General features: G+C 40.9%; 1 protein-coding gene across 2 annotated transcripts; it reads left to right on the top strand.

Annotated features, from left to right (window-relative positions):
• Positions 1-437: 437 nt before the first annotated feature.
• On the top strand, positions 438-12,737 carry ICU2 (DNA-directed DNA polymerase). 2 transcript variants are annotated; one of them, XM_087692710.1, is made up of 33 exons: positions 438-861; positions 1,719-1,955; positions 2,057-2,661; positions 2,767-2,940; positions 3,027-3,110; positions 3,246-3,320; positions 3,545-3,609; positions 3,716-3,806; positions 3,904-4,092; positions 4,179-4,342; positions 4,439-4,553; positions 4,646-4,825; positions 4,918-5,031; positions 5,137-5,256; positions 5,338-5,631; positions 5,716-5,808; positions 5,893-6,014; positions 6,280-6,352; positions 8,252-8,308; positions 8,426-8,518; positions 8,651-8,776; positions 8,883-8,980; positions 9,063-9,108; positions 9,317-9,430; positions 9,556-9,639; positions 9,917-10,027; positions 10,114-10,203; positions 10,280-10,362; positions 10,456-10,681; positions 10,773-10,826; positions 10,903-11,022; positions 11,122-11,196; positions 11,277-12,737. In XM_087692710.1, the coding sequence occupies exons 1-33, from the start codon at positions 516-518 to the stop codon at positions 11,427-11,429; spliced, it is 4,671 nt and encodes a 1,556-aa protein (XP_087548836.1). In that variant the 5' UTR covers positions 438-515; the 3' UTR covers positions 11,430-12,737. The 2 variants fall into 2 exon arrangements, with proteins under 2 accessions (XP_087548836.1, XP_087548837.1); XM_087692711.1 differs by having other exon boundaries at positions 10,961-11,022; positions 11,277-11,415.
• Positions 12,738-18,651: the final 5,914 nt, after the last annotated feature.

Raw genomic sequence — 18,651 nt, 5'->3', positions numbered from 1 at the left:
TAAATAAAAAAATAGAAACAAACAGGAAAAAAAGAGAGAGAAAGATGAGAAATGGATCGCACAGCAAATTCGCTAGTAGCTGCTTCGTAGAATACTAGTTTTAGCTATTGGACATGAAATGATTTTGTATAAATGAGTATTAGGGCTTGTAATGATGGGTTTTCCAAAGCCTTGACTACTAACTCGACATTGTGCTATTAACACAAAGATGAACAACCAATCAAAATTCTCCAATTTCGTAACAAATAGTCTACGTAAAAAGTCAATAAGCTACTTGTTTCAACTTTCCATACTAAAAAGAAAGGCAAAGTCACACGATGGAAAATGTTGAGTCAGCATGGGACGTAACACCTTAGAGTGACAATCAAAGACAATATTTGGCGCCATTTTCCAGGTTCCCGCCAACCCCTCTCTCTCTCTCTCTCTCTCGGTCGCTGGCGTTCGTGTCTTGTTTCCGCCTGTGTGGACTCTGGAGAGAGAAAGAGAGAGACAGAGAGAAGGTAGGGAGGCTCGCCATGGCGCCTGCAGAGCGGCGCCGTGCTTCCGCCTCCAGCGGCGCCTCCGCTCGCGCCTCCGCCCTGGCTCAGCTCACTAGTCTGCGCCAGCAGGGAGGCCGCCGCGTCGACAGCTTCGAGCTCAAGCTGGAGGACAAGATCTACGACACCCTCCCCGAAGCCGACTACAACCTCCTCGTTGCCAAGCGCAGGCAAGCCGCCAAGGAGTTCGTCGTGGAGGACAATGGCCTTGGCTACGATGATGTCGGCGAAGAAGAGGATTGGGAGGTCGATGTTCGGCCAGAATCCTCAGATGAGGAGGATCGCGCCGACAGTAAAGCCAAGAAGCCCAAGAGCAAGGCTTCAGGTTTGGATTCCTGCCATACCACAAGAAGCTTTTGACATTTTCCGTGGGGAAAGGGTCTGTTTTTCCTCGTTTTTGAGCGTCTGCTTGGGAGACACTGCATACTTAGCTAGGTGTGGTTGGGGGCAGGGAGGGCTGCTGGCCTGGGTTACGGTGTTCAACTTTATGAGCTTCTGAGCTTCTGCTTGGGAGGCACCACATACCTATCTAGGTGTGTTTGGGGACATGGAGGACTGCCGGCCTGGGGTACAGAATATCATGAGCTTCTGCTTGAGAAGCACCTCACACCTAGCTAGTTGAGGGCAGGGGGGTTGCTGGCGTAGGGTGTGTGGGGTCCCTCCCTATCAGAAGCTCATGATGTTGTTGTAACTCACAATGTGGGGAATTAGTCTAAAACAGTAGCTTAACATCTAGCTGATCTCAAACTGTACTGGAATAATAGACAATTCAAAACAAGTATTAATACGGAACATTGAGAACATTTAACACATTTGGACGAAATGCAATGGATGAAAACTTTTCAATTTGAAGCACTCTCCATACATCTGCTGCTCTATTTCACTATTTCTTGCGTTGTGAAATCATGATCTGCTCTTCAGTGGTCTTAGTCATAGGACCTACAAAATTGTAGTCACAAGTTATGCTTGGCAACATGCGTCCACTACATTACATCAGAAGTGCCGACTACCAACTGTATTATATCAAACCTCTGAAAATTGGCAAAACCAAATCAATTGGCAATGCCATTGCCTTTCCTTGAGAGTTATTCTAGTTACCACACCTCTGGAACAACTAGCCATGTAGGACAGGCATACATAGAGCATGTCATATACTGAAGCTTGCAGGTTTTGCTGCTGCAGAGACAAAGAAGGAACCTTCAAACAAGAAGGCATCTTCACTTTCCGCTGCAGCAGCTCTTCTTGGCAAGCAGCGGGTCCCAAGCATGTTTGCTGCAGCATCTGGAGTTGCTGCTTTAAGAAGAGCTCCCACTTCAGCTGCTAAAGGTGCTCTCACAGCAGACAATGTCCTTGAGGATGTATTGGCAGACATAACAGTGGATGATTCTGATCGGGAACGAGAAAGGTTACGAAGACGAGGTGTGTATTTCCTTTTCTGCATGTAAATGATGCATATGACTAACTGCCTCTGGTAAATTGCATACACACTATTATTTTCCCTGTTTTATCATGGATCGCAGGTTTGGGCCCTAAGAGGTCAGCATTTAGCATGCCAGCACCAATCGACCAACCTCTGCAATCAAAGCCAACCTTGAACTCAATGTCTGAGAAGCCTACTATGGCTTCTGTCGAGAATATTTGCAAACAGGAAACTCTAGCCCCTCTAATGGGACAGGACACTGTGACAGAAAATCCTATGACAATTGACTATGACGAGGCCTCTGTGTTAGAAATCCCATATGAAAATGGGAATGAATCAGGGAGTCTAGAAACTGTGGCAAATGACAAAGTGTCTTGCAGGTTTGAGCTTCCAGAGACTAAAGATCATGAACATGACAAAACTGAACCAGCAGCTTCAATAAAACAGGAAGTTGAGGTTAAGAGTGTTCTGAATGCCAAGCTTAAACTAAGAACAGCATCAGATAATAAAGCCTCTGCTCCATGGCATACTGTTTCGGAACCAGGTATGGTTAAAGCTGTCAAAGATGAAGCTGAGGAAGAAGGGGTTCCGTTTGAAGGCAGTGAGATCCCACTGGATCCAAATGGAAATTTGACCTTCTTTCTGATTGATGCATATGAAGAAGCATTTGGATCCAATCCAGGAACAATATTTCTGTTTGGCAAGGTGACATGCTAATTGTAAGCAGTGTTTTCAAGTTTGGTGCAAGCCAATCATAGAGTAACGTGGATGGAAACAGAATGACAGTTCTTGTAAGTTGGCCTTCTGCAGGTAAATACAGGAAGCAAGTATGTAAGCTGTTGTGTTATAGTAAGGAACATGCAACGGTGTGTTTATGCAGTCCCATCTCCATCGGTCTTTCCTCGAAACATCATAGCAGGGCTTGAGGAAGATTGTAAATCAGGAGGTTCTTCTAGAATGGCTGAGTTTTCAAGCAAGTTACAGGTACGAACTAGTACATTTGATAGGATATGCATCACCCCTTGGCTGCACTCTAAGAGATATATTGCATGTCAATGTGGTCCACTCAGGATATGGCAAAGGAGCTGAAAGCAGAGCTAGCTCAGAGGCTTTTGGACATGGATGTGGAGAGTTTCAGAATGGCTCCTGTGAAGGTTTCCTTTCTTACTGAGAAATTCCTAATGGCAGATCTACATTCATATGAGCATCTCATATTGCTGGTGTCAAGTAATAATGCAAATCCTGCTGCTCATCCCTTCTATTGTATGGTTTCATATGTTTTTTGGCAGCGCTCGTATGCATTTGAGAATCCTGATGTCCCTGCTGGTGAACACTATGTTGTGAAGTTGAGCTATGCTTTCAAGGTGCTATATCACTTGCCACTTATTCAAGCTGGCTTTTTGCAAAAACAACTCCTTTGGTGCATGCATATTTAACAGTCCTAGGGCATTGAACAAAACTCTTGCTTCATAATCATTCTGTTCAATGCGACTCATACTAATCCCATAACCATGAGCTGAAGTATTTGATAAGACTTATACGAACTCCTTTACAATGAGCTAAAGTAATGAGTGAAATTTGTATGTAGGATGCTCCTCTGCCTGCTGATCTAAAAGGAGCACAATTTTCTACTCTGTTAGGGACACACACAAGGCATGAGACTTTCTTCAATTCCTGCTTAGATTTTGCGGTCATTAATATCAGGTGAGTAATTTAGAGGGGATGCTAATGCCATTCTACTCACTGTGTCGTGTTGCAGTGCCCTGGAGCTTTTCCTAATTAAGAAAAGAATCAGAGGTCCATCTTGGCTTTCATTAAGTAAGCCAACATTCTGTACAAGCTCCTCACAGGTGTGTCTCAGAATAGGCGCTTCCATACTAGGCTTTCACAACGTTTGAGTCCATCTTGTCTCTTGCTATAATGGTGCTTTCTATCTTATGAGAGTAGGTTAGCTGGTGCAAGATGGAGGTTATTGTGGAATCCCCGAAAGACATTTTTGTCACACCCCCAGGAGAAGCACCACAGAAGCCTCCGCCTGTAGTTGTTGCTGCATTAAATCTCAAGACGGTTGTTAACCATAAGCATAACACAAATGAAATTGCTTCTGCATCGGTTGTATACTGCCGGAAAGTAAAGGTGCGTAGTTATGTTGTTGCACTTCATCTCTCAAGGTGCCTGAGCTAGATCTTTATTGGAATTTTCATGTTGGCATTGTTTGCTAGATTGACATGCCAATGCCACAAGCAGAATGGAACACTCGAGAGATGCTCAATCACTTCAGTATTGTCCGGAAATTGGATGGAGGCATCTTTCCCATGGGGTTCAACACAGAAGTGGCCCAGATCAACAGCAAAGCAGGCTCAAATGTTTTAAGTCTTGAAAGCAGGTCTGTATGCACCGAGTTGATTCTGTACTAGATGCCATTATAGTTAACTTGCTTGCATGTTGCTGTTTTTAAAATTTCCCTTGTATGTTGTTCCAGTGAAAGGGCGCTGTTGAATCATTTAATGATAAAGCTTCACCAGCTTGACCCAGATGTACTCGTTGGACATAATATCTCAGGCTTTGATATTGATGTGTTACTTCATCGCATGCAGGCAGGCATTTTTTTGTTCGTCTGAGTCATTTCGTGCAATGTTGTGATGGTTGCAGCTAGTGCAGCATTATTGAAATGAACGATGTTTCACAGGCCTGTAAAGTTCAGAGCAATATTTGGTCCAAAATAGGCAGGCTAAAGCGGAGCTCAATGCCTAAGCTCACTGGAGGTGCTACTACATTTGGGGCCGGAGCAGGTCTGGGAGCATTAGCGTGCATTGCTGGGAGATTGCTTTGTGACACATATCTGGCCTCCCGTGATCTCTTAAAGGAAGTAAGTGGGAAATGTATCTTGAAATATCCTGGAGTCATCTGTTTGGTAGTCATTATGCTGCTTAATGGCCAGATATGCATTCTGCAATGTAGGTAAGCTACACTCTGTCCCAATTAGCCAAAAGTCAACTTGGAAGAGAGAGACGGGAGTTGACACCCATGGATATACCAACCATGTACCAGTCATCAGCATCCCTAGTGGAAATGGTTAGTTTCCTTTTCCCTCTCCAAGTCCTTACTGAGAACGGAATATGGCTTATTCTTGAAACCATGTGCACTTTCACAAGCCGTTTGACAATGACATAACTACAGGTTGAGTGTGGGGAGACTGATGCTTGGCTGGCTCTAGGGTTAATGTTCCGTCTCAGCGTGCTCCCTTTGACTCGTCAACTCACTAACATAAGTGGGAACCTATGGGGCAAGACGCTCCAGGTATTACCGTGGTTAGATTGTAAGATGGCTTTTCTGTGTTTCTAGATGTATTTTCCGAGCCTTAAAAGGTACGCATGGCAGGGTGCTAGGGCTCAAAGGGTCGAGTACCTTCTTCTCCACGAGTTTCATAGCAGAAAGTATGTAGTGCCTGACAAGCTAACTGCACGCGACAAGGAGAACTTGGCCCAGAAAAGAAAAGCAGTTAGGGAGGGTGATGATTTTGAAGGCGATGCCCAAGATGATGAAGCAGCTCAAGGAAAGCGCAAAAGGGGACCTGCTTACATGGGAGGTCTTGTTCTGGAGCCCAAGAAGGGGCTCTATGACAAGTTTATTTTGTTACTGGATTTCAACAGCCTTTATCCTTCCATTATCCAGGTATCTGCTTTCCTACCTTGTTGTGTACTTGTAAATATTCATCTGAGCTTTGACTGAGTGTTGGGAGCTTGCTTCTGTTTGCAGGAATACAATATCTGCTTCACAACAGTTCGGAGGCCTTCTGATGGTTCCTTACCGGCCCTACCCTCAACGGATGTTCCTGGTGTTCTTCCTCAAGTAACTTACCCCGCAGCATGCTTTAGATTGCTGATCTAGCAATTCGTAATTTTGCAGTCACTGATTTAGGTCGATGCTGGACAGATTCTAAAGAGCTTGGTTGAAAGGAGACGGCAAGTAAAAACATGGCTTAAACAGACTTCTGATCAATTAAAATACCAGCAACTTGATATCCAACAGCAGGCTCTAAAGCTCACTGCCAACAGGTTGCTTGAAGCTTATAGAAGTTAATGCTACATTGCTATCTGTTTTCCATCTATTTTCCTAGCTGCTTTATAATTATTGAGGCAAGCACTGCAGACTGCAATTTGATTTCACCAGTAGAATTCGCTGTTTTCTGCTTAAACCCACCCATGCACTTTGGTGGTAAATTCAAGGTTGTGATCTGGCGAACTGTTGGAACTATGTTATAGAAACTGAAACAAGTCCATGCAGCTCAAATGAACTTATAACTTGTTTGGTCTTGTGCAGTATGTATGGTTGCCTGGGGTTCTCAAATTCCAGGTTTTATGCAAAATCACTTGCAGAGCTTATAACCTCACAGGTAAATAAGAGAAACTGATATTTTTGCAATCTGTGGGATGCCAATTATGCATCAGATGTGGAATTTAATAAATTGAACTCCAGGACACCAAAGGAAGGTTCAATGCTGGACATGGATAGAGGATAATCATGTATGGCTTAAGTCATTAACAGCTATATGTTAAAATCGAGAACTTTGTAGCTGTACATTCATCTGTCAATACAGTGGAAAATCATGTATGAGTAGCTGTCCTGCTTTGTGTGCCCTCTTCCTACAGCCAGTTTTCTGTCAGCCTGCTCATGCTTTGAAGCAGCGTTTATCAAAAGTTCTACTTGTACCTTCAAGTGCATAAGATACATATAGTATATATTGAGATATATTGTTGACTTTAACAGAGTACAACTAGAGGAAAGGAACTCTTTAGTTTCATTACATTTGCAAGGCTGCACCCTCACTGACAGAAGCCATCAGGAAATCAAGTTGTATGCACTCCAGTAGAGCTGGATAAGATTAATATGAGGCTGAACATGAATGTTTTTGCAAAGGGAATGTTGTAGCAATGTGCTTGCTGGCTGTACTCTCTAGGTTGTTGTCAGGACCTTGATCAAGGCTATAAGGCTTCGAAAGGGTCTTTCACATGGTAGATCTTCAGCATTCAGTGATTTTAGCCCAGCAAGAGTTGCGGGCTTCTAAACTTCAGAATCAATTGCTGTGTTCCTGGCTTCTCTAGCTCAAGGAGGAGTCTTCTTCCTACCTTGCAGAGTCTTTGTCATTCTGCCTTGTTCAGAAAATCCAGCTTATAGCCTTCCACCTAAAATTCATGCAGTTAGAACATGTTGCAGATTGTAAATGGGCTCGACTTTAGGGATGCTGCTTCCTAGCTACCCTCAACTACCAACAGTCAACTTTATCACAGTATCCTGTCCAGCATAGGGAGCTTCTTCAGCCTCTAGTAGACTCAATTCACCAATACAGCAATAGGAGTCTCGTTACTAGCAAACTTGGTTGTTCTTCCAGTTCTTCAGATTTATATATCTATTTTAGCAGGGGCTTTCTTTCCAAGTTCCCTCTTCAGGTGAACACTTTGCAGTTCCTTCTTCAGTAGATCGCTTCTGCTCCCTCTTCAGGTGAACACTTTGCAGTTCCTTCTTCAGTAGATCGCTCCTGCTCTCTAGCATCAACTCTTCAGTCCTGGTTTCAGTAGCCATGTGGCTGACTGCCATGTCATCATTGCTGCTCGGAGCTGTGCTGGTTGCATCCCACATAAAAGGTGCATTCTTAGAATTATGGCCTCATCCATCCAAAGTATGCAACTAATTGGATAGCCTTTGAGCTTCATAGAAACTGGAAACCTGTATGCCAGGTTTTCTCATCCATCCACAGTAGTGGACCGACAGGATAGACTTTGAACCTCATAGAAACTGGTACTAGTGCGCCAGGATGCCCTTTTGTAACTCTCCAAGAAGTGTTTGTGTTGGTTCCGTGAGGGGCTCCAAATGAGGACCGTCCAGTATTTCAGGTTTGGATTCATCTGGTGGATCAGTGAGATCCAACACATTGTGTGCCCAAAGTTGTTTGGATTCATCTGGTGGATCTGTGAGATCCAGCACATCGTGTTCATTATTTCAGGTTTGGATTCATCTGGTGGATCAGTGAGATCCAACACATTGTGTGCCCAAAGTTGTTTGGTTGTTTGAAATGGACTGCTAATAGCAGTTCCAATCGAATAAGCTTCAGCTCCAGATTCATGCCACTTTGGCATTTGCATGATGTCCTTAATGTGATCATTGTAAGGTGTTCCAAGTGTTGGTTTACTTTGTCATCTTGTTATGTCTGATTTTTTGCGTGAACTTGGGGGTGATTTGTTTTGCATCAGTGCTTGTTACTGGCTGAACATACAACTGAAAGCTATTTTTGCAGGGCCGAGACATTCTTCAGAATACAGTTGATCTTGTTCAGAATAGCCTCAACCTTGAGGTGCATAGCTCTTTAATTTTGCTTTCCTCATAAATTTTGTTAGAAAGCAAAGTTTGCAAATCAGGCAAGCTAATAAGCTTGCGCGATCAAAGCTCTTTGACAACCTTTTATCAACAGGTTATATATGGAGACACAGATTCGATCATGATCCATACAGGCATGAATGATCTTCAAGTTGCAAGGTCAATTGCCATTAAAACTATAAAAGAGGTGCAGACTTTTGTATTTTGCCGTGCCCTGCGGTTGAGCTCTTAGGACTAGTGATGTTCAGTTCTGTTTTTAGCGTTATTATTAGCCGCTCTCAGTCTCGTAAAAAAGGCAGACAAACTTTGCTTGGCGCAGGTAAATAAGAAATATAAGCTACTGGAGATTGATCTTGATGGCATTTTCAAGCGAATGCTTCTGTTGAAAAAGAAAAAATATGCAGCTGTTAAAGTTGAGGCTAATGGTGATGGGACCTTCCGAGAGGTTAAGATCCATGACCTGCCATTGGTTGCGTTGAACTGCTTTGTGGTATGATTTAGCAGATCTCGAGTTTGTATTTTGAAAATTCCTAATTTGGAAACTCGTATAGGTTATCGAACAAAAGGGTTTAGATATTGTTCGTAGAGATTGGAGTCTGATCTCAAAAGAAATAGGCAATTTTTGTTTGGAGCAAATTCTTTCTGGCGGGTAACTTTTCAAACCGATACAGATCAGAGTAATCTATATGAATTTGTTCTGCTGCTCTTCTGACTGATTGTGATGTTGGCAGGAGTTGTGAAGATGTTGTTGAAACGATTCATAATCAACTCAGGAAGGTAATTTGCCGAACTAAACAGATGCTTTTATTTATGATGCTCCATATAGAGGCTTTTTATTTCAGATGTTTCTCATGTTAGAGAATGCCATTGGAAAGCTCTAACTGAAGCCTAGAGCCTACATTGTTGTGCTTGTTCAGTGGCTGAAAAGATGGTAACGAACAAGACATTTTCGACATGTTGACTTAGTTTCCATCAATCTATGCAGCTCCAAGAGGAAATGAGAAGTGGCCAAATTGAGCTGGAGAAATACGTCATTACAAAATCATTAACAAAGGCTCCTGAAGCTTATCCTGATGCGAAGAACCAGCCACACGTACAGGTAGAGGACTTTAGTACTACGTTGTTATCAAAGCATGTATATATGCCTGCTAGGTTACTGTGGACAGTAATGTGGGTTTTCCCTAGTTCATTCTGTTCACTGAACTTTAACAATATTTTTGACAGGTTGCACTAAGGTTGAAAGAAGCTGGGCATCGTATTGGTTGCTCAGTTGGTGATACTGTGCCCTACATCATATCTATCGAACAGGTATTATAAGAATATCCTGTTTGGCCTTGCTTGCTGACAAAGAGTGACCACGTCTTGGTGTGTGCATATGATGGCTGTGTTTGATAAATAATAGAACGTAGAGGACCTGGCTTAAATACGAAGATCTGTCTATCAAGATGGACATGTTTCTACCTAGAATTTTCGTTATCAGTGGTATACAACTCTTCCTGTGCACGGTAGGAGTGGTGGCTGTAGTTTTGGAAGTACCAGTCATCATCTCATCAGTTAGTGAGTTCTTACTAAAGAGTTCATGCAGGGCTCCAATAGTGGCTCACCAAGTATTGCTGAACGAGCAAGACATCCAGATGAGCTGAAGAATGATCCTGGAAACTGGCTGGTTGACATTGACTATTACTTATCTCAGCAGGTCATTTAACTGGCATAAACTTTTCAATGAAAGCTTTGAGATTAAATTCGATTTCAGATTTTCACCTATTTTGATGTCTTCTGCAGATACATCCAGTGGTTTCAAGGTTATGTGCACCAATTGAGGGCACAGATGCCAGGCATCTTGCAGAATGCCTGGGACTTGACCCTTCAAAGGTGATTTATTTAAATCGACTTTAGAAATTGAATGGTCTGTTTTTTTTTGCATTTTTGCCGACCTATGTCACTGCAGTTTCAAGCAAAAAGTTCTACTGCTGTTGTGGAGAAAGACGAAGTTTTGCTTTCTGCTTCTGCAGTTCTTGATGATGATGATAGGTATGGATGTGCAGATATTTTAAAGTTTGAAAGTGCAATCTATGGAAGACTTGTCATGTATTTTAAAAAAAGCCAAACACTTTCCCTTTGCAGGTATCGGCACTGTGCCTCTCTACAGCTAGTTTGTCCATCCTGCTCTAATCGCTATACATTCCCTGGGGTCAGCCAAGTCATCAATGTGATGCAGGAATCTGCTACAAGTGAAACCACAGTGGACAATACATCAAAGCAAATGTTGCCCGAAGATTACATTCAATGTCCAAAGTGCAGGGACAATGATGGTGTGCAGAGGGTTTCTGCTGCTATTCTGGCTAATCAGGTCCTCTGACACGGCAGCTCTTACTAAGATTATGCTGTACTGTGCCGTACAATGAGTTCATTTGCTGACTAATGCTTTTGTCACACAACAGGTCAAGCAACGAGCAGAGGAGTTCATTGGCAGATATTATGAAGGATGGATGGAGGTGAGCAAATTTATTTTTGATAACTTGGTTTTGTCAAGTTGATACAATGGCTGAATGCTACATGCTCCTTTGTCAGTGTGATGATGAGATGTGTGGATACACTACAAGAGGCCTAAACCTCCGTGTTATGGCAGACTCGGAACGTGGCGCAATCTGCCCAAACTACCCCCGATGCAATGGCCACCTGGTTCGGCAGGTTTGTTTGATAAACTCTTCTACTTAACCTTGACATCCTTGCCAGATGAAAAGTTTTCATAAATGCATACTGATAACGCAACGTGACTCTTGACCTTAGTACACAGAAGTCGATTTGTACAAACAACTCACTCATTTCTGCCGGCTTTTGGAGGTTGATCGTGCCCTAGAAAAGGTGGTGGTGCCTTGCATTGGGTTGGGCTCTACTATTCACATTTCTCTTTTCGCTGATTAGGTTTGTCAATGTTGCTGCAGATATCCGAAGCTAATGCTAGAGTTGCAGCAGAGAAAAGATTCTTGACCTTAAAGAGAACTGTAGGCTTGGCTGCCCAAATCATCACTGCTATACGTGATCGTTGTGCATATAGATGGGTTCGAATAGAGGCCTTATGCATCTCTCTCTCTTGAGGCAAGGTCGTTTGAATGCATGTGCATGCTATATATCTTGATTCTGTTTTCTTGTGACAAAACCAAAGAAAGGTTTTCTGCAATCCTGGCATATGCTTTCAGAACAGTACTATGGGGCATAGGGTCTGACCTGTATATCAAACATCTATATGATGATGGGTGTTTTGGTTGCGAACTATCGTTATCCAAGGTAAACCCTCTTCTTGATGTTGGGGAGAACGATGGGATTGGATGCTCGTTGCCTTATGCCACTGTGTTATGCCTGTGGTTCCAACTGTCTCTTCCATGCCAAGGAGAATGACGGGGTCGGATGCTTATGGCCACATGCTCATATTATGCTCGGAACTGTTTGTGTTATGCTCGTGGTTCCAACTGTCTCTTCAACGCCAGGGAGAATGATGGGGTCGAATGCTTATGGCCACATGCTCATATTATGCTCGGAAGTGAAATACATTTGGGTGAGCCGTTCATTGCCAGAAGCTCGTGTATTATGCTTGGCATTGAAATACCTTTGGGTGACCCTTTCATTGCCACAAGCCAGTGTATTATGTGCAGCATTGAAGCCTTATTCTACGGCTTCAAGTGAGCCTTACAATGCCATATGCCAGTGTATCACTCCCAGCGTTGAAGGCTGCTCTATACGTTTGGGCGAGACTTTGACTGAAATGTAAAGGTATCACCCCAATGTGTTCCTTAGTAAGAGCGTAGGTACAGGTACTTCATGTATGCCTCTTCACAGAATGTATATTTGATGATCTTGGGAGCTGGGTTGCAGTAGTGTACAGCCCCCTTTTAGATTCAAAGACTACTGTACACCCCCCTTCAGATACAAAGAGCAGGATAACCTTTCTCTGCATATTTGTAACTACTAAGGACTTGAGACAATGGTGGGTTTAAATACAAAAAAACATGATATTCTGTCTTTACGTCTTTGTAATATGAAGGTTCTCCAGAGATAGGTGGCTCTATCATGTGCTTCGGCTTCATGATACTGATCATAGCATTCTTATCTAAGCATAATGTTCCTTTGCTAGGCCTTTTTTGTAAAGCTTACTAACCTATTTGGGGTTTACAGCCTTATCCATGCTATTATACACTATATCTTTCGTAGCATGTGAGCATCATCGTAACGATTTACCTTAGAATTCCCCACGATTATCTCTCATGCCAGCTTTTAGCCATAGCCATTGATTGTCCATCGGCAATAGAACCACCCTAATCCAAAGAACTTCTATGAGAAGATGTGTTGGCGTAAGATTTTTGCGCGCGGTCATACATGTAATAATGATTTTCTTTCTATTTTGGACTCTAGTGATATACATAACAACTCAACTTGCTTCCTGCAGGTCGCTTTAGCTACAATCTTTTGTATGGGCGCATATGAGTGGGGCTAGTTTTGAAGGAGAAGCTTAGATCGACATTTTGTTTCTTTATGCATAATTGCATTAAATTGCCATCTTTAGTGAATATAGCCAATTTTTTCCTAAATACCTTAGGTTATGTAATCTTGCGTTGTCTTGAGATTAGGAGTACACATGTATATTTAAAAGATGGTTAGCTAAAAAGAAATATGCACGCTTTACATGTGGCTTACCAGAGGCGTTTTACATTTTATCTTTTATTGGATTACAAGATTCCATGGCTAAAGTGTGCCAAAACTAGAGAATAACACACACACACACTCTCTCTCTCTCTCTCTCTCTCTCTCTCTCTCTTTGCGTGCGTGTGTAGCAAATGAGCAATTTATCGAGGTGGTGAAATCATTAGAGTGAGCCAAATGGGTAGTGTATCAATGTAGTAAAGTCATCATAGCTTCACTAAGTCACTTTTGGGTCATGAAGTACATTAGGTATCTGATAGCTTTAGTAGTTGGTTTTCTTTTTCGTGCGAATGGTGTCTACAATGGGTTTCTTTTTATACGCATGGCTCCCCAAGTGGATTGTAGCTCAAAGCTTTGATTTGTGTTTGTTCTATACATGTTAGAGGTCGTCTTAAAGGATGTTAATACAAATTTTTTCCTTCTCTCTCTCTCTCTCACACACATTTTATCTTTTACTTGATTAAGAAGAATTCTATCTAATTGAAGTGTGCCAAGACCACAACAAAGTAATTCAAATATGGAAGATTAAAGTGTGAGAATAAGGGTTTTTGGTAATAAATTAGTTTTCAAGCCTCACATTTAAACTTGTGTGGTGCTCACAAACATGTGGAATTGTTATTTAGTCACGCACTCTATGGTGTCCTACTCACTATGAAAACTAGAAGTCCTTATCTTTCATTAGATATGCAATTGCTACCAACATGAGGATATCAAAGCCCTAACTTTATGGCTCAATAAAACATTTCAGTGCTTGTTGCTTTTTTGTCACAAAAAAATGATACTTCAAGGTTTCCATGGTATTGCTTGACTTGGGTGTTCTCTTAGTATGTGGGGGTTGATTTCTCCATAAGATGGGTGAATAGTTTCTAAAATCTAGGTTTTCAAGCATAATTCATGCGTGTTTGGTTTTGTAGTGGAGTGGATGACATGCTCTAATAATGGTTTTATAGGTATCATACTAGAATATTAACACCTTCCAAAGTAATTGGATAAATTCCCATAAGCATGTCATAACTTGGGTCCTTGCCAAGATGAAATATGGTTAGTTGCACCTTTGATTCTATTGGGGCAAAGGTCACTACAAAATGATTTCATGTGGTTAGGCGAGGTGGTTTTAATCCTTTTGCAATTATGGAGGTAGAAATAGAGTGCATGATTTTTCTAACTCACACATGGAAAGTTTTCCAAGACATTTGATATGGGAGGGGCACAATTTCGGGTATCATGGTGCATGCTTTGTCTTTTTTGGGGTGAAATAGGCATTTTATAGCTAAATCTAAACTTGTTGAAGATGGCACGGATCCTTGAAGACTGCATTTCAAAATGGGATCTCTTACCTTAAAGCTTTCTTACTTATTTTTGAGACCCTTCATAAGTTGCAAAGGCAACATAGAGAAAGGGTTGGTTAAGGAGGATGGGTGGATAGGCATAGAATTAGTTTGGGTGGAAGCTACTTGGGTGGTGTGTGGGTTTGGGTGGGTTTGAGAGGTTGAAGGGGTCATTGATGGGATGGATTGGGCCAAAACAAAAATACATTGGCGCCTTGTGTTCAACATGCTCTAGATAGCTTAGGTGGATCTCTTATAGAGCAATGCAAAATTTGGTAAGTGCATGTAGTGTGGTGCATAGTAGAAGTGTTCTCGCTACACTAGGTGGCACTATAGCACAAGGTAAGTTTGACGGATGAGGTGAATGAGGTTGAAGTTCATAGCGTGTGATTGTATAACCCTAACTTTTAATGCAATTGGTGAACCAAAAATGGGTGTATCATAATCCTAAAAAGGTACCCATCCCTCCCATCTCATAAAAAAATCTTGGGTATAGCCAAGAGTGTGATGGACAATAGGACACTAATAAACATCATTCTAGGACAAAAGAAAGAGGGACCCAATACATTCATCTATGATCATCTTGGCAAATTGTGTCAATGGAAAGGCAAAAAGGACTAGCATTAGCCAAGGATACTAGTTCTAGTAGTAAGAGCTCAAGCAAATGGACAAAGAATGCAACAAGCAATGTTAGTAGTTTAACCTACCCAAACACAAAACATTACTAATAAACCTCGCTTATTGTCAAATAACTTGATTCGAGTTCATGTATCACACGTGGAGTTTGTATGTGTTGTCAATCACCCATCCAACCAATTCTATTGCACTTCCTTCATGTGGAGTGTGAATTTGGAGTAGCTCTATTGGGTTTGGTACAATATGACATGTAATGCAATGATTTGCAACACCAATGTTTTGTGTAGTTTGTGGTTTGTAGCCAAGGCCACTCTAAATTGGCGACTCCTTAATGCCTAATGCATTGTTGAACCACTTGAAGTTGAGTTTATAAGATCAAAACTACACAAGCATTCAAGTTTCAACATATTAAGTGACAATCCTACTATCACAAAATGTGAAAGAAGCTAAAAAGTTGTGTCAAAACATGCTAAAATTAGTGCCATCTCTTATGGAGCATGTGCATGTGCAAACATGGCTCAACTTACAATGCTTACACAATTTTGTCTCAAGCATAGGCTTGTACATCTTGATGTCAGATATCTAGTAATGTCTTCGAAATCTCATCGTAATAATCCTACCCAAAGTTATTAGAGCCATAATAATGTGGTCTCAATCCTCAAGCTAACTAAGTAGATCATCCTTAGGAAATTCTACAACAGAATGCAACAAAAAAGGCGTACAAATTTCATAGAGCTTGTAGGATTTTAATCATATGGGATTCTCTGATGAATATTTTGAAACACCTTAGGAAATCATCTGCTAGCTTGCACTACAAGTAAAACAACTCACATTCCAGCCAAATTTTCCTCATATGTTTGAAGCAAAACTATAAGTAGTCAATGGGATAGTTGCTGACATGTTCAATACATGCATAAGTGATATTAAAGTTTCAGTTTTCATAGTGGTACTACATATTATACCGCACGAGTTCTTACCTTGCTAATAACATAGTAATGGAGATCCCTAGACCTTAGCTAGTGCCTAATGGAATGCCAAATATAGTCTCTAGACACAATAGTGCCCCCAATTGTACCCATTGCTAGAACAATGCCAAGTCCTATACTAGGAAGATTGCCGCCTTTTCCGAAATTTATGCTAGGAGGATTGCATATACCTTTTTTATGCCAACATAGCCTACCAAGAACATGTAGACTAATTAGCAAAATGTGTAGATGAGTTTTTCAAGGACTTGGGTTCACGTTTTGGGGTGATTAAGTCTTTTCTACTTGTATGGGGTACTACATGGTACCCTATTCATAAACATTCCAAAATAATTAAAAGCACGTGCCACCTCTCAATAATATTAATGTTTTGATGATGGTAGGCCCTACTAAATTTGTGAGAAATTGGGAATAGGAATATTTAAGGGAGTGACATATGCATTGCCAACAACTATGACCACCAAAATGCTAGATGGCCGATCATAACCCAAAGTGCATAAATGTGCTAAAGGTGATCTATTCCACCTCCTAAAAAGTGTGAGGAGGATTGTGCCATGTTCAATGGCATCATTGATACAATAGAGATAGGTTCCTTTGGCTTGACTTTGGAAGGGAAGAAAGCAAAGTGGTAACCATTGTCAAGTACAATAATTGACCAACATGGAAAGTGCTTAATGTTACCTTCAAAGATGGCTTTGTGGCTCAACAAGTATAACATAATTTGATGAAATATATTTAAATCCAAGAGGATGAACCATAGGCATTAGGAACGTATAACTTCACAAGATGCTCTTAGAAGTTATTAAATATGCCCCTAAGACAACATAAAAGTGGAAGCCAAAATGACAAATCAAAATGAGGCATCCAACCTAGGTTACATATAATGTTTGATTATTGATTGGGCAACGTTGAGAAGCTTTGTGACACCCATTTATGCTAGGCGTTAAACATGTGTAGCCTCACAACATGCCTCTTGTAAGAGAACCAAGGATTTTCTAAAAACATAGTGAATGTATACCCCTCCTTGGACAACATGAAAGTGTTACTCTAAAGGCCAATTAAAATGTAATGTTTGAAATATCAAATTTTTAATACAATAAAGAAAATCATCAAGAGTAAAAAAGCAAAGAGATTGTGCCTAAGACATAATGTATCCAGTCAATGTAGCACCACCAAACTCAAATTATTTAAAGACCAAATTGACACAATTACAAGTGGTATCCTTCTTGTTAGGACATGTGGTGCTTGTAGTGTAGAAGAAGAATAAAAAGATAAACACCCACATACTAGTGCCTCAACACGTCAATTGATAAAATCTACCCCTAGTTTATAATAGTTGAACAAGCATAGTGATAAACTACTACTTCCAAAATTGCTAGGATTGGAGATAGTTCTTATTCAAGCAGTACTCATGCAAGTCTATTCCTTGTATCAACCTTGTATCAACCATGTTCAATATATCCAAACTAGACTTTGGATCTCTCATAGTACATGTGATTTTTCTAGGACAACCTCCCATGATGTGCATCATTATGAGTCATGTTAGACCTGATTGAAGAATTGGTTGCATTAATTGAATGCTTGCTTGAACTTATTTTGAGTAATGTGGAGCTAATAATCAAGCACCTATGAGATGTGTATGTAGCACCAACCATGTAACCAATAAGTCCTATAATAAGGCATCATTCCCAAGAAGGAAATCCAACCCCTAATATAGAGGCGATGAATAACAAAACATTTTTGGTTTCTCAACAAAACCTATGAGGTGTTAAGCAAAGGTAGTTGCTATTGTTGCTGCACCACTTTGCGCTAGATGTAGTGTTGATAACATATTCAATATTGTTTAATGAAGAAGAAATAAATGTGTCCCTAGTTAGGTATTTAGACTAGGATACCTTGAGAGGGATGTTTGAACTTGTTTCTATCAAAAAAGGCAAGCTCAAGTGCTTCTTACCTCTTTAGGATGGTTTGGAAATGATGCCTATATGCTATAAAAACTATGCATAGAATGTGAGATTGAATGAAACATTGTGGTTGAATATGACACTATTTTCCACAATAATGACATGTCAAAGAGGACTTACGATTATGGGACTTATGGTGAGATTGCTCGTGAGACTAAGACCTCTATGAGTCTCTACCATGGCAACCATTACTATTCTTACCATCATGTCTGCCCTTAACATTCAATGTGTGAGAAGTACAGGAGGCATCCACATTCTTTTTGTTTATTTCATCTGTGAGCAAAACATCCTTAACATCCTAGAGTTTCAAGCCATCCTTAAGCATATTAGCACACATGGCGATACAGAAAGTGTCCAATGAATTGGGAAGTGCCATAAGCAAGAACAAAGGAGATAAATTATCCTTGAACTCAAGGTCTCGTGAAGTCAAATGGCTAACAATTGAATGAAATTCATTCAAATGTGTGGATACACTAGTCCTTTCCTTCATCTGAAGGTCCATAGGATATTTTAACCAATACATCTATGATGCAGAAATTTGCTTGCTATAAAGATTGCATACCTTGTCCTATAATTACTAATTATTATCATTAGGTGTAAAAACATTGAGCTAAACGTGTTTAGATAATGATAATATAAGGGTGGATTTACATCGCTCATCCAACACATCCTAATCATCTTGATCCATGTCTTCGGGCTTTACACTCTTGT

Source organism: Lygodium microphyllum, chromosome 14 (genome assembly GCF_053477565.2).
Source record: "Lygodium microphyllum isolate KBCC chromosome 14, Lygodium_microphyllum_v1.1.10, whole genome shotgun sequence".
Lineage (NCBI taxonomy): Eukaryota > Viridiplantae > Streptophyta > Polypodiopsida > Schizaeales > Lygodiaceae > Lygodium > Lygodium microphyllum.
The sequence above is the reverse complement of the archived record's forward strand: the minus strand, read 5'-3'. Positions and strand labels throughout refer to the sequence as shown.